The 25,448-nt window shown below is 43.5% G+C and overlaps 1 protein-coding gene across 9 annotated transcripts in view; it reads right to left on the bottom strand.

Moving 5' to 3' along the window:
* The window catches only part of DTNB (dystrobrevin beta), a 197,681-nt gene that overhangs the window by 105,398 nt on the left and 66,835 nt on the right, over positions 1-25,448 (bottom strand). For 7 of the 9 annotated variants that reach the window (XM_082757277.1, XM_082757279.1, XM_082757280.1 and 4 more), the window contains one exon: positions 5,767-5,844. In XM_082757277.1, coding sequence (XP_082613403.1) covers positions 5,767-5,844 — 78 coding nt within the window. Of the gene's footprint in view, positions 1-2,103; positions 2,209-5,766; positions 5,845-25,448 lie in introns of all 9 variants that reach the window. The other 2 variants (XM_082757285.1, XM_082757284.1) reach the window with 1 other exon arrangement.

The following is a 25,448-nucleotide window of genomic DNA, read 5'->3' as shown; positions in this document are numbered from 1 at the left end:
AGCTTATGAAAAAGTGAGCTCAGGCATTAAAATGCCGCTCTTTCAGCTCAGTCTGAGTCCCAACAAAGCAGTTGTCAAACGTTGGTTATTTTCATGTCTCTGGCAGACGGGGATGACAAAACAGCAGCGATCGCTGTGCCCTGGGGGAGCTGAGGGCTGGCGGGGCAGGCACCCTGCCCGCCACAAGAGTGTCACACCAGAAGCCTGAGATGTGAACCAACACAAGCTTCAGGTCACCAGTGTGATGTGGGACTGCCCACAGCCCATAGGGCCACGTCAGTACCCACCTTGCTTATTAAAAATATTACTAGGAAGCACAGGTTCTGCGTTGGTTTTATCTACCAGAAGCTCTATGAGCAGCAGTGTCCTAACAGGTACCATTAGGGGTGTGGATGTGATTAAAAATTCCAGACATTTTCTTTTTTTAATAAAAACATGTATAGCTATCCAGTTATTGGTCCTTTCAACTGTCCCTTGAAATAAATTCATCCACATTTGCTCCATCTTTTGGGGAAAGAAAGCAAAGTGAACCAAAAACCCTTACTCTTGGATAAGCCTGCTGTCAGAAGCCAGAATGTATTAGCTAGGAAGAAGAAAGTTTGATGAAGTTGTAAACATCTGCCAAAAAGGTGTAAACATCCGCTCCTCCTAATGGAAAGGACTTAGGTAGGATACTGCATTTGCTGTTACTTTGCTACTTCCTCTTTTCAGGACAATTTTGTCTCCACAGACAGGCAAACAGTATGCTAGAAGTTACTTCTAACATTTATACCCCAAATTTACTCCAGGTGCATAAACTATTAAGATAGGACATAGGAACAAATAGGTTAATGTTAAGAATAAATTTGGTTTTCCAAAAGAAGCCAGCTCTCTGAAATGTGACCAGTTTGACCAGCTTCAGCACGTGAAGATGCAGCTAAGAACGCCACTTGGCTTGCACAAGGAAATCTATGACCCTGCCAAATTTGTTTCACGCTGCCAAGATGTGCCCGTGCCTCCAGCCAGGGAAACGAGACCCTTCCTTTTACATCAGGGATTAACCTAAGCAAAAGTAACTGATAAATCTTGGGGGAAAATATTGTAACCAGACACGTGTGAACTGACAAAATAGAAATACAAGAAATTTTCAAAGGGGAAAAAATGTTTCTCCTGCCTTAACTCACTCTATTACTAACTGCAGGTACCTGTAAATTTTCCAGGTTCAAAGGAATGCAGAATACAAAGACGACACAGACATGTGCTTGAAGTCTCTGACAAACTAGAGGATAAATGAATCAGCAATGCTTCAATGTATTCAGTGGCTCAGTCAGCGTGCTAAAAGTCTCAGATGCTCAGAAATACGGTACCATGCGTGGATGGGCATATGCTGAGACAAGTGGAGTCCTTTTCAAGCTGAAGCAAGAGCCAAGTGTTTTAGCTGTCATGCCTACGACTAAGCCCACAAATTCTGCAGCCATATATTTAACTGGCTGCGTGCAGAGGTTATGCAGAAGTTAGTGGATCTTGAAAGGCCCTTCTGTGCAAGGCTAGAAAGAAACCTAGCTACTGGACACATTTCCATGCATAAACATTTGTAACCTAGCGATCAAATCACATCTCTGACTTCCCTAATAATGCTCTTCTAGCATCACATTTTCAGCTTGTAGGTTTTCTATAGCTCTCTTCTAATTCATTTTGCAGTGTTTCCATATTCTTTCCAAAATGTGTATACCTGACCTGAGCCAAAGTTTTGGCAGTACCAAGTAAAACCTGGCATGCAGCATTTCTTTAGTGTGAGTGGACACAGGCCCAATTAAGATAATCTATGCTACTTTAGAAGCACTTTTCAGTGTAGTACAACTCAGTAACACTAGCAGGCTAACCTTGCAGAGATGGAAATGGCTTGGACCATACAAATGATACAGTCTGAAACGGCTTTCACTGATCACTCCTTCTAGAACCTCAGCTGAACAACCTGAGAAGCTCTGATGAAGACTTTTACTTCTCATTACGATGTAATTAAAAACAAATACACCCTGATTAGGCTTGACAGCTCTACACAGCCACCACAGCTAGGTGTTTTGCAAAGAACAAAGGCACTGAGCAGAGTCTGAATGACAATACCTGTTAGATGTGTTTGGGTCCCACTGCGAGCCTCAGGTACATCCCCATGGGCTTGTGGAGTGGTTATGGAGAAGTGTGCGTTCTGCAAGCTGAGAGCCTGAAGAGCTGGAATGATGGAGGCAAACATTACTACCTGAACCTGAGGCAGCGTTTCCTTTCCCCCCAGGTCCAGGAAAAGATAAATACCCCGTTCCTTCTCTGGAATAAGCAAGCACAGAGAGAAGAAGCCTGTTCCCATGAACTCCTGCAGAATCTGCTAGATGAAGTAACCTTTCATAATTTTGGAAGAGGGATCCTAGAAGAGGGAAGAGCCACAGGATCTTGGTAAAAGGCAGGTACTAAAATGGGTATGGAGATCACAGATGATGACACCTGCCACAGATTTGCTGCTTGTGAGTTCTTGTGATGCCTGACAGAAGAAGATGCTTGAAAGTAAGATGATTTATGGTTTCCTAAAGACTGGTTCTGGAACACATCTTGCTCCTTTATAAAAAAAAAAAAAAATGCTCAAAGCCAAAGTGTATCAAAGCCCTGTGTTGCTGATTCTATCATGCCCTCATTAGTCAAAATATTAGTCTTGGTAGTACTGTTGAAAAGCTATTTATGCTTTGCTTGGTCACTGCAGTTTCTATAATTGGTATTTTTGGGATTCCTGTGACCAAATCCAGATCTATGCATATCTATGACCACATCAGAGAAGAGGAAGATTTCGGTAGTTGTGTGCCTTTGTGTGCCTCTGTCCACAAGAGCTATGCGGATCCCTGCAACTCACACAAGCAAAAGATTATGGGTCTAGGACAGCAAAGTGGGCTCAGGCTTGGTTATTAGGTGCAGTTTGGTGCAGTTTTGGTCATCCCACATCAAAAAGAAACACTGAAAGAAGATGAGAAGGATAACAAGCACGACTGAATTTGGACGGAAAAATTAAGTTGACTTTTAACTAGGATTCTTAGACTAGAAGCAGGTGGCTTCAATAGCATGAAGAAGGAGAATTTTAAAACATAAGAGTTTTCTTAAACAGCTCATAATTGAATTGTAGAACTCATTAGTGGGTGCCGGATTTTTGAAGTAGTGGTCTCTATAAATGCTACAACTGAGGCAGTGAACCAATGAGTGCTGCAAGATGGGAGTAAAAGCAAAAGCCTTGAGCAAAATTTGACTTACTAACTTGACTTAATGACTTACTGCTTATAATCTTACTGAAGCATCTGCTATCTGTCATCATGGTTGACAGGAGCATGAAATTCTTGTACCCTGAGAATACCTGACAATGTAGAGGTCTTGTCATAAGCCAATTACTATTTATATTAAATATCACTTTACTTACTAATACCTACTTACCCTGAGCTGTCACTTTTCTTTCCCTTCATTATCCCCCACAGAAGTGATATTGCACTACTTCTTATCTCAGCAGTGTATTGTAAGGTCTATGTGGCCAAGAAAACAGTTGAAGGCCAGGTGGTAATAGCTGGCCCTCTTCTTATTCTGGATGAAAGCTGGGTATGGTATCTTCCTAGCATTTTCTCTGGCACCTTCTTTCTCAGATTAAGGGAAGGGGTAGGCCAGGCCCTGTCCACAGGGGCAGGGAACAGGAGAACAGCAGCATAGCTGGCAGATGAGGGTGATGCGAAAGACCGAGTTTCTGGATGTTAGGAAAAAGATGTGTTTCTTTAGGTGAAGTGTACTTTGGGATCAGGATTGGTACTTGGCAGCAAAGCTAATACTGGTTTCATCTTCTCGTTTGCTTTTTCAGTAATAAAATATTTGTTCACATGTGTTCGAACTGAAGAGGCAACTGAAAAACTCATCTGTGGAGGACTGCTCCATGTCCTCCATCAGAGGCCACCCTGCAGATATTTTCCACCAGTCTGTCTCCTGGCATTCCCAGAGAAAGAAACCCGGGTACTTGCTGTGGGTCATCTTGGCTCAAGCTTCACTCTGTCCTCTTCTTCCAGATCAGATTTGATTTTTAAATATAATGCAGACGAACTAATGGTTACTAGGACTACAGGGCTCCGTGAGACAAAAAGGCACCTACTGTTCCCACATACCAGCACAGAAACTGATCTTGTACTGGGAAGAGTGGAAGAGTAAAACACTGGTAAGTCAGAACACAGCCTACCATACAGGAGAGAAAGTCTCAGTGACTGTGGAATTAGAGACTTTTAAAATGTGAATTGTCCAATTTGGATTAAGAAAATGGGAAAAGTTGGTTGGACAAAGAAGTAGAAACTAAGGAACTAGGTGATCACTGCCCAAACTAACTGCTGCCCCTGGGTCCCAACTGGCACAGGGCTCGACCGTTTTGTTCTGTAGCACCTTATAAAGAGGATGAAGAGGGTGCAGAACCTGGCAGGCTCTGTTGCTCAGGAAATGTTTCGAGCTTGTGTGTATACATGTGCTAGGGCAGGACATGCGTGCCTAAAGCAGGATCTTCTCTGACAGAGATTGAAGACAATCATCTGCACCACAGCGACCAGACTCAGACCTCAGGCAGAGGCTAAAAGCAAAGACAGAATGGAAGAGACCTTGCCCTCAAGTTGCCTGCAACCCAATAAATGAGAAAACGCCACGGGTCGTGTTGCTAAAAGACTGTCTACACAAGCACTCCATGAAGCAGACTCTGGGAATTGCTCACCCTCAGCCTCCTCACTTCTAATTCAGCACAAAGGGAATTTGAATTGTACACTGCACTGCACGTTGTATACAGGTTGTACACACTGAATTGTGTGATTTAGAAACAGATTTTTAAATTCCATCATAGCCAGTTCAAAACTGCACATACAACTCACTTTTTTGTCTCGCAAAACAGAAGGAAAGTACGTGGACCTTTGCTTAACCCTCTTGCTGAAAATGAGGGATTTGTCTTACTCTTTAGTACTAGCTTGTCATTAAAGTTTAGGAACATTTTTTCAGTTCAGTTTCTCTTTCCCTGCAGGGAACACTTACTCATTCACAGCTTTGGACAAGTTAAGTCTTCAGTGAAGCACCTTGCTATTCTCCCTAGCATAACTTACCAAGAAAGAAAAGTGCAAATTGATTCAACAGTGTATTTTGTATTTACATACGTACACTTATACTATAATTTCCATACAATAATTTCCATATATGAAAATAAGTAAACGTAAACACAAATTCAACTAGAACATCTACTAGCCTCTACTAGACGTGGGCAACTAAAGAACTTTGGCAGCGAAACAGTTTGGTGTGGAGAACAAACATTAATAAAGCCAACAAAGTAAACTCATTATGTGAAATGTCTCAAGCAGAAACAGAATTACTCTGCTTTGTAAGCACTGGAGCCTATGATACAACAAGAGCAGCCTTTCTCAGAACAGCTTTGAAAGTAATGCTCTATTTAATAAGAACAACAAAAATCTCTTTAGTTCTGTTTAGATATTTCTTCAGTCACACTCATAACATCTATTGCAATAAAAGCAAATCACTATTTGGAGAGACCACAAAAAGAGACACTGCAAACAATTCCTGCTTTAATGGATGCCGTATACATTCTTTGAACTAGCAGTGTTACTTGAAACACGTTAGAAAAGTCCTAGTGATACAAAATCCATCAAAATCCATATATATATGCATACATATATATATATATATATATAAAACCTCTCACAGAAACAAACAATAACCATCGCAAAGCACACGTACCTTTTTGTTGGTGTAGGTGCTCCAGAGGACATGTGGGTCACCATGGTATCGTTCATATTAGTCAGAGGTCGAGGAGGACTAAAATAAAAGTATTTATTCCAGTTAGTGATTTAAAGAACAAAAAGATAAGAAAAGAAAAGAAAAAAAAAAAGAAAAGAAAAGGACACCACTGTTTTCTGTGACAATATCAGGTCAAAGAGCAGCAGAAAGGCACTGAACTGCTCTATTCTAACTAGCTTTCACAATTCATGCGTATCTTTAAAATGAAGGTAAAACTAACATTTGTGATCAAATAGCTGACCTTTGGTATTGTCTAATACTTCAAGCAGATGTAGGAACCATTCAAATTAGGGGAATTATTTGAAACGTTTAAAGAAACGAGGCAATGACTCATTACAATAAGCCATCAATTATACAACAACCACAGCACCTGCTTGACTTTGATTTCTAATGAGAAAATTTCACGTCAGTTGGAAGAATCCAACAGAGCACCTCGTGTTCCTTACCACCCTAACCACAAAACCATGGGATGATGTTCCCATATTTGCTGTTTTACAGCCCTGGAAGTTTTCTGAAGGCCATGCTGATGGGCAGGAGGGTGTGGGAGGGGAGTGACGTGCCCGGGGCACCCCCTGGCAGCTCTGCTGGTGAGCTTGAGTCAGGGGGGACGACCTGCAGGAGCTGCCACCGCAGAGTCAGTGTTTGCTGGCATTTAGCCACCGAGCACACCTACCATCCTTTAGAAGGAGACTTCCAAAGACACGCAGAGCTGCCCATGCGCAGACAGCAGCTCAATTTGCACGTTAGACAAAATGTCTTGTACAGGTTGTAACGGAGAAAAACGCCGCATTTCTCTGCATATTTTTTTTGAAAACGCAGCCCTAAAATCTTCAGTTTTCTATTTGCCATCATCTTCCTGTTCACTGACACTTAGATTTACAGTTGAGATTAATTCTTGCAAACTTTGTATACGATCCAGCAGCACAGAACACATTTGTCCCAACAGAGCTTTTCAGTTTTTGGATTCCCTGCCATTCCTGGTGCCTGCTGCAGTGACCCTGCTTCTGTTCGGGATTTCTAAATACCAGGAACTGGCTTAGGACTCATTAGCTTATTTCATTCAGTAGCTTTCAGAGCCCACCAATCTGGAGAACCAAACACGTATAAGAATCACCTGCTGTCAAAGAGGTGAAATCACAAAGATCATATTCCTCGCAGGTCTTACTGCGTTCTTTCTTCATCTTGGGTTAGACACAAAAGCACTTCAGGTCTCAATCCCCACTCCAGACAGATTAGCCCAGAAATAATTATGCTGTATGTTTCAACATTCAGGTTATTCTGAAATACAACATTACCCTGAGAAATGCCCTGGTCATAAGATATTTATTGAATCTGCTGCTTTGGAAAAAGAACTTCGTACTGTACAAAAAAGCAGAAATGCAATTATAACACACTGGAAACTTGGTAACCTGATGGCTGTGACATGCTGTGGTACATCTGGAATCTATTAATGCTGTGAGTGAACATGCAAATGCATCCTCTGCTAATAAGCAGGTAATTAACAGCATCTCCCTCTTTGTCCCTTTATCCCCTTATTTACCTCTTGACTGAGCATCAGAAACGTTCAGCCCACAGCTACAGTTCAAAGTTCCTCTTTTTCCCTAAGGATTCACTTACCGACTTTGCATTCTCCTGCTAGGCAAATCTGAAAACAATATGGGCTGCTGTCAGACAAACACCTAGCTTTTGTGACAAAAACTGCATTTTTCAGCAACAACTATTGGCTCATGGCTTTTGTGCATATTAGCAATGAAGCAGGCTGTTGGGTTTCGCTTTGTTTGCTTTGGGAGGGAAAATCAGACCCACAATAAATGCCACCTCGTTACTGATAATCATTTTGGGGTATGTGAAATTAACCCCGGGGCATCACATTTTGGCAGAGGGGTTCTGCAAGCTCACAGCAGCCGTTCCCGAGACGCCCAGGACGTGAGCGCGGTGCTGCCAGCGGGGCACAGCGTGCTCGTGGCCACGAGATGCATAAAGGGATCGCTGTGTTTTCGCACGATCCATTTTACTTTAAGTAACAAATTTCACACGAGGGCACATCTTCTGTCATCCCACAGAAGTTCACCTATGTGGACCTATTATTCTGAGTCAGGATAGTTCTTTATTTTATTACAACATTGCTTTTAAATGGCTCTTTTAGAAGGAAAGTGGATGTAATTCACCACTCGCAATCTGTTTTTGGTATCATTATAAGACATTTCCACATGCTCATTCCAGTTCTGCAAATACCAGTGTCCTTGTTTTTCCAGCTAAATCCCTGCTCACAGTGATAAAGACAAGGAAAAAAATTAAACAGTGACATCTGGTTAGAAGATACCTAACTGCACAACTCCGTATTATTTACTGCTTACAATAAAGCCTGTCCCAGTCCAGACGATTTCTTGAGGCCATTTATACATTTTTAGGGAGTATCTGCTCAGAAAATAGGAACTCTGTTAAGGTGGCACTGTATTTTCTTGTATAACCGTGACAGAAAAATCATACTGGTTGTGACACCAGGAGCAGGCTGTAACCATACCAATGGAGTAGCAAAAGAGCTTCTTTATGAAACTGGGATTGGTTTTATTTTACCAATTTCTGATTCAAATGGAATATAACCGAATGTCCCCTCTGAGATGCTTATGAGAGTTACCCTATCACCATAAACAAGACAAAGCAGCTACTGAGGAGAGATTTTTCTGCCTCACCAGAAAATGCAACTATCCAAGCACCTGAGACATGAGAAAACCCCAAATCAGAACTGGTACGGAGATTCAGAAGTTGCACTAAATGGGAACGGTGACTTTTTACTGATGTATGTAGCTTTTACAAAGATTTCAAAATGAACTGAGCACCGACTCTCATCAGAAGGCACAGTAACCACTTGATAAGTAACAATATTTTGAAAATGGATTAAATACATCCATGGGTTTCATACGCTCAATATATAAGCTTTAGCCTGGAGAAGAGGAGGCTCAGGGGCGACCTTATTGCTCTCTACAGGTACCTTAAAGGAGGCTGTAGTGAGATGGGGTTGGTCTGTTCTCCTACGTGCCTGGTGACAGGACGAGAAGAAATGGGTTAAAGTTGTGCCAGGGGAGGTTTAGGTTGGATGTTAGGAAGAACTTCTTTACTGAAAGGGTTGTTAGGCTTTGGAATGGGCTGCCCAGGGAAGTGGTGGAGTCACCATCCCTGGGGGTCTTTAAAAGACGTTTAGATGTAGAGCTTAGGGATATGGTTTAGTGGGGGACTGTTAGTGTTAGGTCAGAGGTTGGACCAGGTGATCTTGAGGTCTCTTCCAACCTAGACAATTCTGTGATTCTGTGAAGCTAAAACACCTTAAATCACCTTAAAGAAGGCAGCAGAAGTTTGAGTTTTCCAGCCCTAGCAGTTTTTTTGTCTTTTTATATTTTTTCCAAACCATGTTTAAGTATGAACATTTTCTGTCTCTTCTGCTGTGACCAGCTCCCTCTCTATGCATCCACTTCTGGCTACTACTGGACACAAGATACTGGACTAAGCTCTTTGGTCTAACCCAGGATGGATGATATCCTGTTCTTAGATCTTCCCATCATTTTCCTAAACATGTCACCAAACTCCTATGAGTTATTGCCAGAACTCTAATTAAATCAAAGATCTTGACTTCTATCATTAATATTTACCCTTTAATTACCTGCTCCTACCTGTAAAAACCTACGAGATTCAGATGTAACTGAAGTTGCTGTAACATTTGTTCTCGGTAATCTTGTCTAAAAATGAGAAATAAGAAACGTGTCAACAGTTTTCCTAAGTAGGGAAATCATTGCACATTCTGAAGAAAAGCCCAATTAAGCCTAGGGCTAAGTCTTCATTTAGACTTGGCTGGTGAAGGTCCAGAACAAACCCAGGACAGCTCTCAGGCCCCAGAAGTCTAGAAGCTCAGTAAATAGAAGCAACCAAGTCCGGAGACTTTTTGCTGTGCCAGACAATCACCTTGCAAAGGGACCTCTAAAAAAAGCAACAATAAACAAAATTTACCAAACCCTAAACACTTCTATCTGAGCTTGCTGATGCAATCAGCACAGTGACATGATATATTTGATCCCATCAGTCTACAGAGACTTGGAAAATGCAAAGCTCAGGAAAAGCAATCTATACTCGAGAGAAAGGGCTGCCACTGCATCCAATTAAAAAAATATAAAAAAACTGTCTTTCAGACCCGGAATTGATGAGACTGAAGCCAGTGATGGACACCTGGAATTCTGGAAGTAGACACATTTCACTGTCCCTAGGAAAGGACAATTAAATAGGGTCTGAAGGGTCCCAATGATGTCAAGCAGCAGAAGTTCAAGCTAAGCTTCTGGTACAAACATACACTTTCTCCCTTTTCTCAATGTTTGTGTGCCAGAACCAGACAGTATATTGCGTGTAACAAAAAAGAGTCATTTTCAGGTGCACTGATCAGCAGTGTAGTAAACACTAGCATTTGCTTAATTATCTACTAATGCCTAGAATTAAGTTATTCTTTAAATATGGATGGAAATAGGGATAACTGCATGACATCTGCCAGTCTTTTCTGTTACTTCTTTTAAATTGCACTTACTGTGTTTACATACATATGAACTGAACAGACATGAAGTCTTGAATATATTTGCTAACTTTACAGGTGAGTTTTGCTCTATAACCTGGGAAATCCTACACTATAAAGATAATAACAGATACTATGAGCCTCCTTGGTACTGCTCAGGAGCCCCACTCGCAGTCCATCCAGGTTGCATTGCTTTGTGCAAAGAGAACTACAAAGAATTACAACAAAGACCTGACCGACGCCAGAAGGCAGGCACAAGTCAAAGATCTAAGTTACATGTATAAAAATGAAAAATCATTCTTACATTAAATCCCACTACACTACAGAGAGTGGCTGACCATACCCTCTGCCTGTTATTATTCCATTTACAGCCATGCTGACAGAAATTTAAGGAGAAATCTAACAGAAAACTGTCAGTTTGGTGGATATTTACCTATGTGTATTTACGTAGGCAGAGGTATGGAGGCATTTAGCACTTCTAGGTGCGAGGCAGGCTGGCACCACAGCTAGCAGACACTAGTCAAGATCTTGATATTAAGGATTTGCATTAACTTAAAGCTTGTTACAAAAGAAGCGTACTCAAATCCATATGGAATCCTAGTTCAGTTTATTAATTGGAAAAAAACAACACAACAACAACACAACAAAACACCAAAATAACAGTTGATGAAATACAATGCCATGAAACTGTAAAAATAATGTCCCAACTGCCATGACAGTCCTTTTGCTTCCCTCTGACAAGGTGTCAGCTGGAAAAAGCAACACAGTGAGGTTCGTTATTTTCCTGGGTGATTCATTATTTCTCATACTGAAGGTCGGGAAAGATGAACTTAAACTCATTAGAGCTGTTTGTTTCTAACAACACATGCAGTATTAACTTTTTTTTTTCCTTAATGTTTCCTATGCTACTTCATACTTCCAAGTAAGAAAGACACAGACTGTAAAGTGCAATCCGATTCGATGTAAATCTTGGTCTCTCTTGCATGGCATTTCCACGGAAGTAAAGAAATGACATTTCTTTGCTTAACAACCGTGAGAAGTCCTTGGGGAGATTTCCACAAACAACCCTGTGAAAACTAATCTCTTTCTCCTGTAACCTATCAGGAAGGATTCAAAGCAGCATAAACGCGACCTGCTTTTCTCACACCTTATTGCTGGGAGGACTATGTCAACACATTTAGGTAATAGTGCAATAACACACCTCCTCTGTCTTACCTTTGTTCCTCAGGAGAGACCAAAGGGAATTTCCCCAAAGAACAGTCATGACTGAGGTTACCCGAGGTAAAGCACAGTCCCCGTCTGCCAGCAGTGCCACCTGGTTTTGCCCATAAAAACAAATGCTGCGATGCTTTTAAAGTGACACAGTCAAGGTTATGCCCCCAGATACACGTTCCTTCTTTCCCCTAACAGCAGCCTTTGCTTTCCTTACACGCTTTAGCAATCTGCATCACTGCAGTCCAGCCGCTTGTCCTGACATTTGCTCCAGGATTGCTGTTGGGTTTTGCATGGGAGCACACACCAAACTCTCCAGTCTGAGGCTGCATTGCTGAGGATGCCACGCCAGCTCATCATGCTAACAAGAGGGCAGGCCCAATTTCAGTAATTTCCAGTTTCCTTACCTGCTACTATCACCATCTCCTTCCTTCACAACAACCTATAAGCTATGGGGCTGAGCACAGTGCAGTATTCTCCCTCCAGGATTGTGTGCACGTGAAATCATTCTTTTCCCACTAAAAACACTCGGTGATGCAATGATCAGCACTGCAGCAGCAATAGTTGGTCATGGGTAGGCTGAGATGGCTCCCAAACTGAGGTTCAGAGGGTAGAAGAGTGGAGGCGGCGGGAGCAGGTTAGAGGGAGCATGAGAATGGTTATCTTCCCCCCTCCCTGGGAGAGGATAAAGCCATTTTACTGTATGCAAAATGCTCTATAAGGATGATGTCAGTAATACAATTGAAATCTTCCCCCTCACACTGCAAATCCTCCAAAAATTGTAATAAAAATTTTGAGATGTCATTTGCTGACTTGAGGATGAAGAGCTCCAGCACATCTCATTTTCAAACCATTCCTACTGTTTATATCTGACAAGTCTTCAGAGTGCAGTTTGATGGCCTGATCCGGAGCCAGTTTGGCCCCACTTATATTTAGTAAGCGAAACCGTGCCAGGGAGTCTTCCAAAATCCAGGAACGCGATCATCTACATGTGTAAATTGTTAGCAGACCCTAGCACAGTTCTGGTCTGAGTCAAGCAGAAATTCCCAACAATTCCTGGGAGAAGACGGAGCCAGGAACTACTCCCAGGAAGCCGTTCAGATGTGGCTCAGCTCTTCTGGAAGGTAAGGAAGATTAATAGCACGGACAGAACAGTTCTGAGCCAGCTGGCTTCACTGGTGAAAAACAGTCCCAAGTAGACTCAACTAACAGTATATGCAGGACTAGGACTTGATCTCGAGCTTATTCCTTTGACTTTGCATCTTTGTTTTTTCTCTGATGTAACAGCCACCAGCATTTCATCGGGAATCTGCCCGAGGACGGCGCGTGGCCAGCAGCAAGGACCCAGGCAAAGCCCGGGCGCTGGTGGGAGCAGATGGGAAGGGGCAGGCTCCGTCCTGGCAGAGCACCTCCAGCTAACGGAGGGTTTTTCGCACTGCCAACAGCCTGCTCGGTCACCCCTGGTGTCCCAGATGTGCTTCCTGCAGCTGGCTGGTCCAGGTCACAGACCCACTGAGGTAGGAGAGGGCCTCTCCACACCACCCAGTCCCAGCTCCCTGCCCAGGCTGGACCAGCCACAGCAGGCTGCCCAGTCATATTTTTAATAACCCCAAAGGCAGAGATTCCACAGCCTCTTCGAGCAACCCCTGCCCATGATCACACTGCATCCCAAATCAGGCTGCCTTTTGGTCTTACACCATGGGCTCTCCTCAGTCTGAGGGGCAGATCGGAGCAGCCTGCCCCGTGTCCACCACGAGCAGCAAGTCACCACAAACCCACACATGCTCAGGGGCCAAGCGGTGAGCAGGCAGATGGGAAGAGCAGAATACTCAGGCTTCGTGTACTTCCTGATGGCTTTCAGGCTGCCTTTACACAAGCAGTGGCTATTCTCTTCCTTAAGTGTATACGTCAAGACTATCTAAAAGCAAGACACAAGCTTTAACCCGTAACTCACAGGCTAGGCAAGAGAATGGAGTTTCAAGGAACACACCGGCAGCTATTTTGAAGCTTCACAAGCAAATGGCAAGGACTCAATGTAGATAATGTGTGCTAAACATGTGATACAGGCACACATTAAATTAAAAGAGGAGGGCTGGTGTCAGCAGGCAGGGATATCGTGGAATGCTGCAGACACCGAAGCTTCAGATAGCTGCAGCAGAAGCAGTCTGCAGAGCTACTTTTAAGTAAGATTACGTGAAAATGGTTTCAGACTTCTTCCTAAACATTGTCTTTACTATTCCACTCTGCCTGAAGAATTCAAAAACTGCTCAGAATCATAGAATTAGAATCATTAGGGTTGGAAAAGCCCTCCAAGATCATCTGGTCCAACCATCCCCCTACCACCAATGTCACCCACCAAACCACGTCCCCAAGCTCCACATCCAGCCTCTCCTTGAACACCCCCAGGGATGGTGACGCCACCACCTCCCTGGGCAACCCGTCCCAACGCCTGACCACTCCTTCTGAGTACTTGAGACACTTCTGGGACCTGTGTCAGATATATACATGTTCTGAAATTCATCAGCCAGGACTTCAGTAGGTCACACCATGCATCTCCGAACAGCGAGTCCAAGATGGGTGAATTTTCTCTCCAGAGTCCTCTCTACTGAGCAAATTTGTTCTACTACTTAAGAGGCCAATTCCTTTACTATTATTTGCTGTATAAACTCTTCTCCTCTAATTACTTGGTGTCTATCACCAAGTAGGAAGAAATGAATTACTTCTTTTGTACTATGCATTATATATAACTAAGACCATAAAAAGCCCCATTATTTATTATTCAAATCTAAATAATGATCTCCTGCTGCCTTCTCCCTCTGACTACATGCTTGAGTAAGTACAATATAAGATCAATACATCTGTTCAATAGGAGGCACTGAAGGCAGGCCAACGAAGTGAAGGAAAACCTATTTAAAAATGCAATAGCTCATAACGACAACTTAAACTTCACAACAGAAAGCAAAGGGGTGTTAGAATTACCCTTTTCAACTAACAGATTGGGGATGCAAACAGACTTCATCTTGGGAAAATAGCTGTAAAGGGCACAAGGGTTCGTGGCAGTCAGCTAAGCAAGCATCCCCGGTGTGCCGCTGGAGCAGAACAGCCAGATGCAATAACCACGCGCAGAAGGAGGAGCAATTTCTGGGAACTGAGGGGGGCTCTGCTGCACTTGGCACTGTAAGAACACAAATGGAACTGCATTCAATTTTTGGAACTGCAATTCAGGAGGGAGGTTGAAAATCAGGGATGGTTCACTGAAGAAACACGGGAACAACTGAAAGCTGGAAAACATGCAATTCACAGAGATAATCCTAACTCCAAACCTCCTACTTAGCAGACAAAATAAGTGGTGGTTTGATGGCAACCTACATGTACATTTAGCTTATTTGTAATAAAAACACACAGCAGTACACAGCACGGATATAACAAACTCCAAGGAACAGAAACCAAAATGAACAAATTCTACTTAGAAATATCCTTGCAGATTTTGAATAACGAGGGCAATAAAGCACATGAACTTTCATGACTGTGGCAAATTCCATCTGTTATAAATGTTAATTATTTTTACAAAATACCTATTTTTTTTAATATATTTTCTGCTTTGCACCAGGAATAATTCAAGGAAATCTCCCAGTCTCTGTTGCATTTTTGGTTCTAGTTAAATAATTGGGATGACTCATTTGGACTCCATGAACTCTGGTTAAGGAAATAACTGTAGTAGCATCTCTGTCTGTGTTTTGAGCTCTTTTGCTCAAAAATGTAAGGGAAAAACTTCACAGCAGGACAAGTTTCGGAAACTTCTGTCTGTCATATATATACACAATGACTGAAGGTAAATCTATGATACAAAACCCATCAGACTCAGAAGTTGGAATTACCAGCCAGATTCAGGAGGTGAAAGATGCAAAATCAGAGCTACACTTTGGCAGGCAACCAAGGCCAACGTTCTCCAGCAGTTAACAAGCAGCCATGAGAAGCTGCAAGGTAGCAACTTCTGTCAGAATGACTTATCAATGCAACACGCATTTCCTGCTTTTCCTGCTGCGTGTATTTTGAAAAACTATCCTATAAAAGTAGGAATATACTACACTATACCAAGAATACATTACATCTTACCATAGAGGGTGATTTCTTCTTTTGCTTGTTTTTCTAATCTGGGGTAGGAACTGGGATTAGGAAACAAGAAACTAACCCCCCTCTCCATAATAAAAAGTTTTAAAGTGTCACTCTGCTTTAAACCCGGAAACCACAATATTTAAAATACGCTGTTACAATGAGAAAATTTTGAAAAGAGTTGAATTGTTGACATTCTATTTCTATTCTGCAACTATTTAGACTTCTTCAGTTTCAAATAAAAAGGGCTTTCTGTCACACAGGCAGATATTGCTTGGAACTGAATATCTCAAATTTGTCTGATTTGCGCTTTTGCACAAAGTCACTGAAGACCGATTCTACTTTCAGTGTAGCGTGAGTGACCTTCATGCAAATGTGAAAAGCAAAAAGTGGGAAAACATTACCTGTTATTTCTATTGTTAAATAGAAAATAAAGTTTATTGTAAAAATGCACATTACCTTCAGTAAAGGAGACAGATCTAAGTTTCTGCTACTTGTGTATTTTTTCTTTGTTTTCTGCACATGCAACAAAAGAAAACAGATGAAACCTGTACCTGTGGGACAAACCAGTTCAATGCACAGCTGAAACAAACCTGAGAATGGAAATGTACTTACAGTTATCCCTAGGTGGCAAAGAACCAGACACAAAATTCTCTGTAATCCTTTACCAGTCCCCTAAAATATCCAGATCACAGTATTGTTTAAATATTTCTGAAGAATTATGATATCTTAATTCAAATAATGGATATGACTGCAGTTGCAGGAGGGCACTGAACACTGACTTTGCAGACTTCTGTAAAATTCCAAGTGCCAGATGACTGTCAGCAGTTCCTCACTGTAATGTACTACTTTCTGACACTGTATTTGTAAGAAAAAATTAGGAATTGTTTAAAAATAGCTGCTAACACTCCTCCAATGAGAGCACCAAGGGCAAATACATCCACGGATATGCTGAGCCAACATTTTCCTCCTATAGAAAGGGAACATAACTGTAGTAGTAAATTGGATCTCACCACTCCATTCCGGTGCAAATCATGTGAGCAACTTCCCAACAAAAACTACATGTATATATTACAGATCGATTACTGGTTTGTTCTCTTTGTTATTTTAATCAGCAGAAAATGGCCAATTTCTGTTCTTATGCTACTCAAAAGTGTTGGTTTTATGTTTGTGATTAGGAGTGAGAAATGTGATCTCTACTTCCCTGGAATATTTTGAGTTAAGTTTTCTACAAGCCCTTATGGAGCTTTTATATCTGTTTAACTATGACTAATTTTCCTACTAGCACTGAGTAGTAATCCTGCCAAAAGCTATCTTGATGTGAAGAAAGGCATAAAACATAACCCAACTAAGTGTAATCCGACAACAATTTCAGTCAAAAAACTATAATTCAAAAATAGCAGGCTAAATATTTGCCAAAAGGAAACATTTCAAACGCGTTTGGATACAATAATGGTGCAGACCTGACTGGGTACCAAAGACGAGATTAGCAGCTCCTGTCAGCCAGCCTGGCTTTGCCTGGGCGAGGGGACCAAAGGTTTCAACTTTTTGCTCCATCCTCTGGAGATTTACATTATTTGAGCTGCCGAAACGATGCACAGACTATTTTAATTTTTTGTTGTAATTTACAAAACAGTTTACAGCGTATGCTTCTGTTAAGATGATCAGGATGAAATGAAACAGACATGATAAAAAGTTGAGAACTAACCACAAATCTGAGATCATACACAAATACCCAAGATCTGACAAAAAGCTGTGTACTGCAGGGAGCAAATCCCCAAGCTCTGTGACGAGAGCCGATGGCAGCAGGGACAGCATGTTGTTTGCAGCCACTAATGCCCAGCCATGGCCGGGTTTCTGCTGTTTTGGTTCACCATCACACTGCTCCACTCCCAGTAACTGGGAACACGTAAATTACTCACCAGGACGAAATGTCACGGTAAGTTCTGCTGCGTCTTTATGAAATGCCCATTAATACTGGCTTGTGTTGTGAACGTGGCATTCAGTGTGGTATCACTGGTATTGGGTTTAGGTTGGATGTTAGGAAGAACTTCTTTACGGAAAGGGTTGTGAGGCATTGGAATGGGCTGCCCAGGGAAGTGGTTGAGTCACCATCCCTGGAGGTCTTTAATGACGTTTAGATGTAGAGCTCAGTGATATGGTTTAGTGGAGGACTGGTTAGTGTTAGGTCAGAGGTTGGACTCGGTGATCTTGGAGGTCTCTTCCAACCTAGATGATTCTGTGGTTCTGTATCACAGCCTGGAGGGGCCTGCACCCACCCTGCTCTGTGCCCACACAGCCGTGCCCCAGCACCACAGGGAGTCTGGGGGGCTCCTGAGGGACAGCACCGAGCATGGGCACAGGCAGCAGGCTTGGTTTTAAAAAATAACAATAATGAAACCACCAACATCCAAACAAACAACCAGCCTTACATTTCACTCCTTCCCCCCTTGAATTAAAGGGCAAAGCACAGTGCTCACTCATGGAAGCCTGGGCCTGGCAGCAGGGCTGCCCCAGGCCCTGTGGATCCCATGTCCATCCATCATGGCCCTGGGGAGCCTCTGAGCCCTGCTAGGCCTGACCCGACCCTCTCCTGTCACGGCAGGGTGCCGAGCTCCAGAAAGGGCAGCAAATGTGCCACTGGTGTGCCATGCCACACCAGAAAGCATCTCCTGCTGACCAGAGGGGAGAAGGGGACCCACTGGCTGCCCCCTCAAAGCCGTGTGAGGGAAGGGAGCAAGAAAGCTGTGTGCAGGAGACCAGAAAGAAAGGCAGTGGCTGAAATACAAGCATAGGAACCCAATTCACACAAGTAAAATGCAAACACCTGGGCGTTTTGAACTAAAAGAGAACATTAATATGCAATTCATAAATTTTAAGTATCAAAGATGGATGAGTGCATCACAGAGCCTGACCCGAATACAGAAATCTTAACATTCCACCCACTTACTCCAGCACCGAGACGAGGGCTTTAGGTTTGCCTAAAGCAGAACTCCAGCAGGTCTGGATCTAGGGCACCAAAGAGAAAAGGTCACCGCTGCTTCCCTTGGCTGTTACGTTACTACCTTGGCCATAATGTGCTAACCTGGCAATGCCGCAGTGCCAAGCCACAGGCAAAAGCAAACACTTCTGTACTAACACTGTGCAGTGATCACTGTAAGATTGATATGCTGTATGAATAAAGAAGAAGTGTATGTGTGTGTATATATATATATATATATGCATAATTATAATTAAATTACTTGGAAGTTCTTACTTCTTTTGCTGGATTAACAACCTTCTTAACAACCATTAACAACCTTCTTCCAGCCTGAAACCAAGCAGAGATTTATCTCAAGTAGTAACAAATGTGTGTACTCACAGAACGGCACATAAAAACAAAATTAAAAATAAACTCATAAACACATAAAATTTAACAAACTATGACTCTTCACAAAAACCCTTCTAGATCAGGAATAATTCAATACATCATCACATGGGCTGTGGGGCAATGGATCACTAACACCAGCTGCATCACCATGGAGGGATACCTGAAGCCTCCAGCAGCACTCATACGCTGCTCTATGAGGCTCTTCCTTCCCCATGCAGTGCAAGAAAGCATTTTGGGTAGTTAAATATGTTAACACTTAAAGTACGAGTTAAAGCTAGTGTAAGGTCAAATTTTTGCCGTTTCTTGTAAAGAATGTTCAGTATTTTAATAAATTCAGTTCATCACCAAACAAACTTGAGGATTCAAAGACATTTTGTGCAATTGTGCTAAAGAATTGCCAGCTCTGCATCACACGGGAGGCAGTCATGACTTGAGATGTATTACTCTTCTGACAAACACAAAGTAAAATTAACTTGCTGAAAGTTAATCGAAATTCATTAAGACAGTAACAACCCTTCATCACGAAACTAGTCTTAGTGATAGGACTCAGACCTGGACCACGTTAATGAAAACAGAGGGCAGCTGTGTGAAACGCCTACTGGGAGAGGATTTTTAAGTTTCCTCGTGTCCAAAGTGATGCTTGGCAATACTGAAATCCAGAGAAGCAGCCACAGCACAGCTTCCTAGGGCGAATATCAGCCCACTGCATTACTTGGGGAGGCCAAGTCCTGCACCTCGGACAAGATAACCCTGTGCAACCATACAGGGTGAGAATCTGCTGGCTAGGAAACAGATTTGCACAGGAGGACATGGGGGTCCTGAGGAGCACAAACTCACCAGCTACAGCAGCAAGGCTGACCACATGCTGGGCTTTGCCAGCTGGAGCAGAGCCAGGAGGTGAAGGGAAGGGATTCTTCCTCTCTGGCCCTGTGAGACAGGGCCTGGAGTGCTGCGTCCTCCTCTAAGCTCCTCAGGACATGGAATAGCGAGTGCAGCAGAGGCCACCGAGATGGTCAAGGTCTGAAGTGAGCAGTGTACGAGGAGAGGCTGATGGAGCTGGTTAGTTCGGGGAGCAGCAGGTTCAGGAGAGCCTCATGGCTGCCTGCGACCACCCGCCCAGTGGGTACGAAGAGGAGCACACGCAGAGGATAACATGCAGTGGAGGTACAAGGGATGTTCTGTTTAGATATTAGGATACATTTGCTCAGAGTGGTGGTGGTCAGGCATTGGCATTTGTGTCCAGGGAGGCCGTGGAACCTCCGTGCTTGAAGGTAACCTACTTGAGGTGACCCTGAGCAATGTAATCGAACCTCAGAGGTGGACTGAACTTCTAAGCTGGAGCAGAAGACCTTCAGCAAGCTCTCCCAAGTAAATTATTCCAGAATTTTAGAATATCAGCTTGGCAGAGCAGGTATCTCAGGCAATTTATACAATGTAAACACCAGCCTACCATGGATACAAACAGAAAAGATTTCAAAATACAGAAAAACTTTGCTCTGTCTTCGAGAATAAGGACAGCCACAATCAAGACATGCATAGCATCCAAACTTTCCTACCCGGAATGAATTAGAATTAATTAGAAGTCTGGCCAAAAGGTGTCAGGACGAAAAAATAAAATCCCATTTACAGGCCCATCAGGCTGAGACAGATGCCAGCCCCACAGATTAAAGGCTGTTACCAAGTCTGGTGAAGAGCTGCTATGTGTTAATCCAGATAAACACTTAGCCTGGGCAAAGCAGCAAAATGATTTAGAATCAAACATTAGAAAATTGTCCCATCCTCCAAGAACAGCTCAAGAAAGGCATGTAAATCTAGTAAGAATCATCCTCCCAGCGTGGGATAAAGATCTCTCACACATCAGTTCCTCAGTAGTCTGGAGCCCAATCTGCTACACACACAGGGAATGAGTTTCAGTCTAAGGCAATTAAGGAAATGAGCATGGGGTATCCACCAAATAAAACCACCACTGTGGAGATACCTAAAAACATTTATGTTCTGAATAAACAGCGATCACAACCACTGTAGGAAATACAGAAACATGCCTCCTTCACTGGGAATTGAAGGAAAATTCAGTGTGCCAGGTGTTGTATTCAAAGAATATGAAAGTCTGGGAAAATCTCTGTCTTAAACATGTTCAACTGCATAACCTTTTTTACAATGCAATGTCATCTGTCTTCTGTTAAAATCTTTACATTTTTTAAATGCATATTTATGTAGTTTTGGTTAAAAATGCCTATCCCATTCCTCAGCAGTGACAGAATGAGCATGAAAATCAAAAATAAGCGATCATATTCCCAAAAAATAAATTCATACCAAATGCTTATGCATCTTAGGATAACACAGCAAGTTTCAAAAACCGCAAAAAGATAAAAATGACAGGTTGCCAACATTTCACAACTGTGTGCAAGCACCTAACCAACGACGATAATTAAGACATGCTCGTCAGAGTTTCACATCACCTTCTGAAACTTCAACTGCCTCCAAATCAGCTCGGAACCTGAGCGTGTACACAAAGGGCACACAAACCAGCGGTGCTGTGCCCGTGTTCATGGTGCTGGATTCAGGAGGGTGCTTGCCCACGACAGGGGAACGCTGAGCTCTGCAGCCGATGGGCAAAAACTTTCAACATTGTGCTTTGTGGGAGATGGGCTGGCCAGCACTATTAATTATGCATGCCTATAAAAACCACTGCCATAAAGGATGGGAACTTCAATATCCATGGGAATCGCTTCCAGTACAGAAGTTCAGAGAAACAGATGCTTATAAATCTTTAAACACCCCACAGACTCACCTGTGCATGTGTGCAGGCCCCCATGGACACAGGGGTGCGAGGAGAAACCTCGGAGCTCCCAATGCAGAAAGCAAGTTTCTCTTGGCTGCTTTTGGCTGTGACCCGTACCAGTGGAGGAGGCACTCACACAGAGAGGTCGTGTGCTCTCCTTTCCCACCACTCCCAACTCAGATAAGAGCAATTCTCTTAATCATCTCCTTTATCTTTTCCTCCCCCTTAAGCCTGGAAGGACACCGGGCTGCTCTCCCTCCTGTTCCCGGCAGCCAAAGGGAGGCACCAGGCAGTGATGCAAGGAATGCAGGCTGAGGGCACCGGCTCCCTGCTGCCTGGGATGGAGCTGAAGCCCGAGCCCGAGCCCTCCCACCCTGCTGCTGGCCCCGTCCCCACCGGGCTCCCATGGGAGCCCCCCGGCCGCTCCGGCACAGCACGGACCCACCTGTGCCTCCTGCGGCTGGCGTGGAGCAGCGTCACCGCGACCTCACCGGGGCTCTGGCATTACAGGCACGCTTTTGGCTTCCTTTTCTATGGAAAAACGTCCTGAACTCGGAAAAGGCGCTGATGGATTATCCTATAGCAGCGGCAGTTCCCACGGCAGCAGCGGACGCAGGCGCGGGCTGGCAGTGGGGACGCGAGGCGCGCAGAGGCGGCTCTCGGGCGGCTGCTGGAAATCAGAGCAAGCCCCAGCGGCTTCGCTCAGCGCTGCAGGCTTCGGCAGCTCCTCTGGGCAACTTCAGCCCTCGGATGCTACAACAATGGCTCAAGCTACTCGGCTCCTACCCCGCGCCCTCCTGCTCCTTAATCGCATTTCATCCCCGCTCCGCTGCCCGTCCGAGGAGCCGCACAGCGCGCGGCGGTGCCGGGGATCGCTGCGCACGGGTGCAGGAATTTGGTGTAAAGTTTGTGAAAGGGTCTGATTGAAAACGAGCTATGTGATATAAAGAAGGTCCTTCTGAATGCAATAAGGTCTGCCAGATGTCAAAACCGTCAGTTCTTAATCTCTGAAATCAAATCATCTTGGTGGATTTTTACAGCTACTGCACAAGATTTGAGACTTTTGACTACGGATTTGAAGCACATGGAAAATTAGCCCTGATAAACTTTGGAGATGAGATAGGTTCATAAAGTAGTAAATAATGATGAAATGGCAATCACAAAGACTAATCCACATCACTTGCTGAGTTAGGCTTGTTAAAATGAACTATTTTAATAAGGCCAAATATTAGGTTATACATCTGTGGCATAAACACGCAGACTTTGATTCAGAGAATAGAGCTGCGTCTCTGAAAGCAGTGACTACAAAAAGCATCACGGACCATAACTGACAGGTAAGGCAATCTGCTGGCAGCACAGCTGATCTGCTCCTGGAGCACACATACAGAGACGTACGACTGTGTAGATCAGCAGAGAAAGAAAAACAGAGCAAGGGCTGGGAATGGAACATAGTTTAAGTGAAAATTTTGAAATATTTAATGTTAAAATAATTTAACAGGAAGGATGACTACTCAATCAAACAAGCTACTATTCAAGAAATGTTGCCTTTATAACCTCTCAAAATTGAGTTTTTATGTTAGATTGCCTTTCCCAAACACAAATTACTTGGCTCGGTACAGAAGGAAGGTGGTGACATTTAATGATCAATGAGATACAGGCAGTAAGAGCGGCTGATTTAATGTTACCTGACCTTAACTTCTATAAAAAGTCATCTTTGATGTATGTTTGCAATAAATACTGGCAACCTAAGCATATTTCTTGTTCCTTTGTGTTCACTGAAATTTTATTTAATATATTTAGATGATTTGGATCAGCAACCCCGGCTTCTAGGAGAAAGGACCTATATTTTTGTGGAGTTTTTGGAGGCCACAAAGCTCTTAGAGGAAGGTTTTTCTGAAAACTTCCCTAAGTGTGAAGAAACCTGGGATTTGTTTGCAGTTTTCACTGCCATCCAGCAGCCTGACAGACAAGCCTCAGAGCAAGGATGAAGGAGCACCAAGATGCTGCTCAGCAGATCTGCTGCTGCTCCCATCCAGAGCAAGGCAGGTTCAGCAGCAAAGTGTTCTGTAACACTTGACAAAAATGTTCTCGAGAACATCACTGCTGTGCCAACAGTAGAGGGGCCAGCCCTGCCTAGTCCCGTGAAGATCTGCTTATGGACCCCACCACCAACTCTCCTCCACCCTAAAAAACATCCACTGACCCCCACCTTTTGCTTCCCTAACCTTTAGCACTTTTCAGTACATCAAAGGACCTTTATCCCAATCGCACAGTAACTTACCTTCTTTAATAGGCTCTGACAAATTATCCTTCAAAAGGCTTTTTGAAAATCCAAATACCCCAAATCCACTGGAATTCCTTTATCCTTCTCTAACCCTCAGAGCTTTCTGGCAACTGCAAGATGAAGAAAAGATTTCCAAAGATTTCCACCTAAAGCAGACTCACTAAATTGGCTGAGGATGTTTTAGCCCCACTGTTTGCGCTGCAGAGGGGGTCAGGGCCAAGAAACAGTTTTGTAAGCACATCAGTTTTTGGCTTCCACTTATTTTTCAAGCTTTTCAGTAGAGCTGCTCACAGCAGTAGCAACAAGTAAAGGAATATGGCTTTTGAGGGATCATCGCTGCCCCTGGGGTTTTGGGTTGAAGCAATGAAAGAGCCCCAGGTCGTTGCTGCCTGAGGTGTCCTGGGGAAAATGAGGGCACAGTCAATAAACAGTTTTTGGATTGTCACACAGGGCAAAACTCCTGGCAACACACATCCGATGGTCTAAAGCATCTGCAACCCACAAACTGCTATTCTTACCGTAACTCTTCACCAAGATCTTACAAAGGTTATGTTAATGTCCAAAGTTAAGCCCTTCATATGTTATCACTGCAGAACTTCTGTGAGGAAATACATCCAGTGTCAAACCTACCCTGGTTTTACCACTACTGAAAGAGCCACAGGGTCGTTCTGATTTCTTACAGTAAGCAGGCTATGCAGAACCATGCTCTGTTCTAAATTCACTGATTTCCTCCTTTTTCAAAGAGTTAAACCTATGCTCTTGGTCTTGTTTTGAACTCAGGTAAACCTATGAAACCTATTTTGCTAGAAACAGAATCCAATTAAGATTCAAACTTAATATGACATGGAAATAAAGTAACGTAACAGGAAGAATTAGAAGTTAGTCTGCAGGCAGCTGTCCCATTTTAGATAGCACTTCTGCAGCACTCTTCCACTGTAAGAAGTGAGAGGTGGCATTTCCTTAACAGCCAGGGCTATGCCGCATGTCCTGGGGGGCAGGTGCCAGCCACAGCATCTCCCACACAGCCGAATATCCCCTTCCTGCCCCGCTGTATCGAAGGTAAATGTTAGCAATACGAGCAAGTATTACCAATACATGTTCCTCTCTTCCAGGCAGGCTCTGAAAGGCCGAGGCCAGACCTGATTGCAGCATCCAGGCCAGGAGGAGCCCCAGCACCCCGAGGAGAGCAGCACCCTGCCCTGACAGCTGTGGGTCCATGAGATCTGGATAGCATTGGTGTGTCAGCTGTGGGTGCTGAAGGCTTACACGGAGGAAGGAGCGAGCTGTGGACTGACAGCCTCAGCGCCCC

This window comes from Aythya marila (genome assembly GCF_965140915.1).
Source record: "Aythya marila genome assembly, chromosome: 3".
Taxonomy (NCBI): domain Eukaryota; kingdom Metazoa; phylum Chordata; class Aves; order Anseriformes; family Anatidae; genus Aythya; species Aythya marila.
Note: the sequence above shows the minus strand (reverse complement) of the source record. Positions and strands in the feature narration are given on the sequence as shown.